Genomic DNA, 6,000 nt, shown 5'->3' on the forward strand with positions numbered 1-6,000 from the left:
GTGAGAGTAGGCATAGTAATGAAGATGGAATGTAACCACTTTAAATATTGGTAGGCCAGTTTATAAGAAGCACTTGATTAAAAGCTCTGAAAACTCTAGAATTATGATCCAAGTTAAAATATTGAGGTAGCTTTCTCTTCTTTTAGTTTGAAAAGTTAATTTTGAATTGATGGACATTGTACTGAATGATGATTAAAGCAAATTTTAGTTACCATTTCTTTCCCCTATAGTCTAAAATATGATTCTAATATCATAACTGTCATTATAGTCTTGACCAGTAATTCAGTAAGTAGACTCCTAAAGAGATCATTGTCACAAACTTCCAATTACAAGGCTGTAATGTAGCTGTTGAAATGACAACTAAATGAGAAAGACTGATCTCGCTGGACAAAGACGCATACATGACACTTGGGGGTGAGGAATAGAGAATGATAAAAAAAAAAAGGACTTTAATGGACTTTGATCCCAAGGAATATGCAGGGAGATAAATGGTAAATACAATAGTAAATAGGAGTAGCAGTAGAAGGAGTTATAGTTCAGGTACTATAAGAACTCAAAGAAAGTAATATATCAGGTGGGAGAGTCTAAAGGAGTTGGCAGTTGAGTTAGTGAGTTTTGAATAGGCACAATTAATAGGGTAAGAAGCATTCTATCTCAAGGGAAAACATGACCCAGGGCACTGGCCCGCAGACAGGTGTTTGTTGAATATCTGATGGAGTTTGGTAGCGTTTGTTTTTCCACTGATCACTCAGTGTGTTATACAGCATGTGCCTCCTGAATGCCAGGCACCGTGGCAGATTGGTGCTGGGAATAAAATAAGATGACCCTTATGGAGCTACAGTCTAATAGAGATAGGTAAAACTGACAAATTAATGAATATATAAATTCAAAGTGAGAAAGACTGTTAGGCTACTGAATAACCTGAGTGAGGATAGATGGTATGATTAGGTAGTAAGGGAATGACTCTGAGGAAACAAAATATAAGCTGAAACTGATCTTTGTTAGGAGCCAGTTTACCTTGTGGGATATTTACCCTGTTTGAAGTCTTTACTTAAACATTGTTGCTATCCCAATATACTTAATTTGGGTAAACTAGTCCCCCTTCAAACACAACCAGTGAAATTTCCCTTTTTCATCAATGTTTGCTTTATTGATTGCTGAGTTATTTACGTTATGAAATTTATTGTGTTATTCTTGTTTTGCAGAAACCAAAGCTGAAAGATTGGCATCCTCCTGGGGGCTTCATTCTGGGACTATGGGCACTTATTATCATGGTTTTCTTCAAAACTTACGGAATCAAACATATGAAGTTCATTTTTTAGACTTGATCATATATGAAGAATGCATGAAAGACTGCAACCTTGGATAATAATTTATGTCATTATATATTTTTTAAAATGTGTTGCTCTTATGTGAATTGGAAATAAGTATAAGAAAACCAAATTTGAATCAACTGTTTCATAACTTAAAAATAATTCTTAATGCAATTGCTTAATGGCATTAAATATATTCTAGTTTTATATTTTGCATATTATAAAAGCAAATGGGACAAAAAGATCAGAATACATTGATTGTTTTTGAAAATAATAATTTCCCCTAATCCCCTTTTCATTTAGAAAAGAAAAAATTGTGAAAACATTAAATTCTCACAGAGGTAACTTCAGTTAATTATTTTCTATATGTCCTCTCAATCTTTTGACTTATGCACTTATTTTTTTTTTCCAATATGGAGATCATATAGAATATACTACTTTGTAATCTCTTTTTTTCATTTTACAATAAGAGAAAAAAATTAACCTTTCCCTCTTAAAAATACATTGTGAATGACTGCATAGTATCCACTGTATGAATGTTTAATTCATTTCACAGTCTTCTATTGTTTGACCACTTACATTGTTCCAAATGTTTTCCTTTGTTTTATTCTTTACTGTATTAATATTTTGCCGTCAGTCACTCATGGAATCCTGTGGCTTTAATTAAAAACAAAGATGAAAAATTCTTTTTTAAATTTATGTCACTGACAATCTCCAGGACCTTATTTGTTGTCAGTTTATTTGGGAAATTTTAGACCTTTTATAATTTTACATATTGACTGCTGAAGAGAAACATACCCCATTATTTTTCATTTCTAAGCATTCTGTGATCTTCCAGAATTGGTCACCTACTCTTCATTTTCCATCTTTAAAGAGGGAGCCAACAAGGACTTTATTTCATTCTGTTTAAGGCAAACCTTGCCTACTGGCTCTATCTATACTTTCCCTGAGAAAAATCCCTTAAAGTGGATGACCTGTGAAGAAAATATATGCTTATGGCCTAGCTGTCATGTCTGGCTGATGTATCCCATAAGGCAGTAAGCCCCTTTTCTGGTCTCTGATAAGATGCCAGAGCTTATATCCCCATCACTGACATTTTAGATTGGAAATAATATTGAGACTGTGCTGTGATCAACCCCTGATATTGTTTTTTCTTTTAAAACTTCTGCATATGAGTGGAGGAAAAGCCTAAAAATTCAGTATTTATGTCTGGGGAGATACCTTCCCCGTCTTATCTCTTTTATCCAGGAACTTAATGTGTTTATTTTTATTCAGTGCAAAGATCTGTTTTATAATTTTGTTTATAATTGCAGGTAACATTAAGAAGACAACCCGTCCTCCACAAGAAAACCCCTAAAATTAATATTCCTTAAGATTTGTTTTTCCTTTTGCATTTAAAGTATTACCTTTTAATTGCATGCAAGATTGTCATACTTTTCACAGGTAAAGGATTGGCTGTGTTATCTTCCTAGTTAGAAAAAAATGATATTGAGGCTTTTTGCTAGCTCTGAATCTTTGTTTTAATTGATCTTTTTATTGGTGTCTTATATAAATGAGGAAGGGATATTTTGTTTGATTATATGAAGGATCTTTTTATACATGAAAAGAAGGGAAAATAAACTTGCAATTGAATAGACTGATTACAGTAGCAATGAGACACAAAAAGATTGACCGTGTTGCCCTCCAGACACTCATACAAGGTCATGGACATCATGGTTAGGCGGAGCTATTTAGGGTAGTAAAGGAATTATGATTGTTCTTGAGCCAAGTAATTTAGTTTGAATATAATGAAACATACCCTGATGGTAAAGACTGCTAGAAAGTAAAAGGATTCCTCTTCAGAGGTTGTAGAAGGTGCCCTTCTTAGTTAAAACCAAACTGGGAAAAGTAATACTGGATATAATATTCAGGATAAATTTTGCCTCGGCAGAATTTCAAAGGGCAGTTATTCCTCTGTTTCATTATTGAATCTTCAGAATATAGTTAAAGCTGAAAGCTTAAAATATGTTGTTTCACTTATTTTACACAGAGCATATTCTGCCTTTCTGTTTTAACTGTTTTAACATGTGAAAGAAATACGTTATAAATATACCACAAGGTATGACTATAAAATAATGAGATCAGTATCCATTTTTGCTTTATAGACTTGGCCCTATTGCTTCATTGTCACATCTCATTCTCAAGGGCATTTACTACAAAGAAAGTGTTCTCCAATATTGCTGTTCTGTTGCTGCCTGCCCTGTGTACACATGTACCTGCTACTTAAATAGGAATAACTAAATCCTCTGCATGTGGTAGACGATTATATTTAGGTAATATTGTCGGCGCAGTTAAATGACCTACAATTTAAATGATAACATAAAAACAGATCCTTAAATATATAATACTTGAGTCACAGAAGCTGAACAACAGAAAGGTATTTTGTTTTTGCCTTTCTCACAGTGTTGTGGTGAGAATCAATCAGATGAGATAATATTTTGACTAAACACTTTGAAAATTGTAAATATATGATGGCATTATTGTTCTTATGTCAGCTTAGGAGGATACCAAGGGGGAAGTTAATGGTGACAGTGGCCCTGTTTGTCTTGCACTTATATACCTTTCTAAGCTACTCGATGTGATTCTTGTTCTTTTTGGTATTCTTTTTCTCCTCCCCCATAGTGTCCTTCAGGGAGAAAAGGAATGTAGATAAATGAATCCCAGCAGACTTGTCCTGACATTTCAGGGAGGGACAGTGTATAATGGTTCCATCCTGCAAAGGCAGCCTGTGTGAGAAAAAGAAATCAAATGATGTGGATTTTAAAATTACAAAATACATTCATTTGCAGTTTATGAAAGGAAAATGTAGTTTGGATGCAAAGCTGATTAAATTGGATCAAGAAAAATTAGAATTAAATGCAAAAAATAATGCATGCATTTATGGTTTCAATTTTTGTATATTCTCAGCTAGTTGAAAATGATGATTCCCACAACAAGCATAACTCAACTTGTTTCTGCTGACTGTTTTCTACTATGGTATATGTTGATAACATTTCTCCCATTATGTATGTTGTATACCAGAGTTACAGTTACTGTGGGAATCATAATTTGAAATTTTGACTCCTGTGTTTCTGGAATCTTTACAACAAATTTTGCATTAACATATATCCTTTTTTCAGTTCACTTTACCAAAATTAAGCCCATCTGTAGCAGATACTGTTTTAATATGCAAAATAAATACATTATAAACATACCACAAGATATGGCAATAAAATAATGAGATGAGTATCCATTTTTGCGTTGTCACATCCCATACACATTTACTACAAAGAAAGCATTCTCCAATATTGCTGTTCTGTTGCTGCCTGCCCTATTTACACATATACCTGCTACTTAAATAGGAAAGCCTTTCAATTCATGGACAAATATCCCTTGGTGGTGACCAGCCTTTTATTTTTTTTCTTTTAGTATAAAAAATGTACTGTTTTGGAAATGTGCTATGAAATATTTGGTTAACTGTGTAGACCCTAGAATAAGGGGATTGATATAGATGAAGTTGTAATCAAGAGACTGGTTATTAAAAATTCATTTAGTCCAAACATGGAAAGGTGGCACTGTCATTCCTGTGTCACCTGGGCAGCTCGCAGTCACAGAGACTTCACAGGACGTTGAGATTTGCCTGCAGAGGAATACCCAGTCATAGGGTCTGCCAGGTGGGAATCATATGATATGACCTGCATTCATTCAGTCTTCTCTCTTTTGACTGTAGGAGTGCCAGCTCTGACTGTGCCAGGGTTTCAGGGACAGGGCAAGAGTGAAACTTTCTTAGGGGGTCATTTAATAAGGTCATAAATGTAAAGCAAATCACGCAATGTCCGACACATAGGTAAGGTCGATGTTTTGTTCTTTGCTGGACAGGGATATCTTGCTTTTAACTTCTGCTCAGGCCCAGGGTCTGGTCACTCTTTAAAAAACATTAGCTTTGCTATTCTTAGACTGTCCTTTTCCCATCTGTTTTCAGCAAGCATCATTTTTGGGTAACATTTTCTTTCAATACTATCCAACCATTTTAATCCATAGATTCTCTTGCTTTCCTTTTCCAGATTTTTGCCTATTTTAGGTAGATTGAGGCTTTTCTGAATCTTCCCTCAGCCTTAGTGTTCTACTGTCCTCTTTTTTCATGGACAGTTCACTCTCTTGGGAGCATGCCTTTAACATGATTTAAGGGATAGTCTGTCCTCACCCTCAGGTTGCAGATGTCTGGATAATAATCCAGTACTGTAAAACAGTGGGGATTGCATTTCCAGGACAACCTATCCCCTACTTTCTCTACCCTTTGTTATCTTTTGTTAGAGTTTTTTTAAGTTTCAAATGATAAAAACCCAAGTAGAACAAATTTAGGCCAAGAGGGGAATTTGCCAGAAGAATATTAGGATATTTTGTATATTCTTGCAGGAAGTAGGGTCATGTCTGAGCCTCCTCAGGCACTGGAGTGTCACCTGGATTCTCTTCTCTATATGTTCCCTTTATTCCTCCTGGAAACTAGCTTTCTCACGTAATGGATAGAGCCTCATATCCCCTGCTTCTACCACAAGAGAGAGATAAATTACTCTCTTCCTTTAATTCCAGTTCTACAAGTCTTGTGAAAGACCAGATTAACCTTATTGGCATCAGGGGTTCACTGGCCAGAGGGCTAAGGTATTGTAAG

At 34.9% G+C, this 6,000-nt stretch overlaps 1 protein-coding gene across 1 annotated transcript in view; it reads left to right on the forward strand.

The window, feature by feature from the left end:
- The window catches only part of PIGK (phosphatidylinositol glycan anchor biosynthesis class K), a 117,206-nt gene extending 112,311 nt beyond the window's left edge, over positions 1-4,895 (forward strand). Inside the window, exon 11 of the mRNA XM_017531433.1 lies at positions 1,206-4,895. Within this exon, the coding sequence (XP_017386922.1) occupies positions 1,206-1,322 (117 nt within the window). The 3' untranslated portion in view covers positions 1,323-4,895. The remainder of the gene's footprint in view (positions 1-1,205) is intronic.
- The last annotated feature ends 1,105 nt before the right edge of the window (positions 4,896-6,000 follow it).

This window comes from Cebus imitator, unplaced genomic scaffold (genome assembly GCF_001604975.1).
Source record: "Cebus imitator isolate Cc_AM_T3 unplaced genomic scaffold, Cebus_imitator-1.0 Scaffold3, whole genome shotgun sequence".
NCBI classification, from domain to species: Eukaryota; Metazoa; Chordata; class Mammalia; order Primates; family Cebidae; genus Cebus; species Cebus imitator.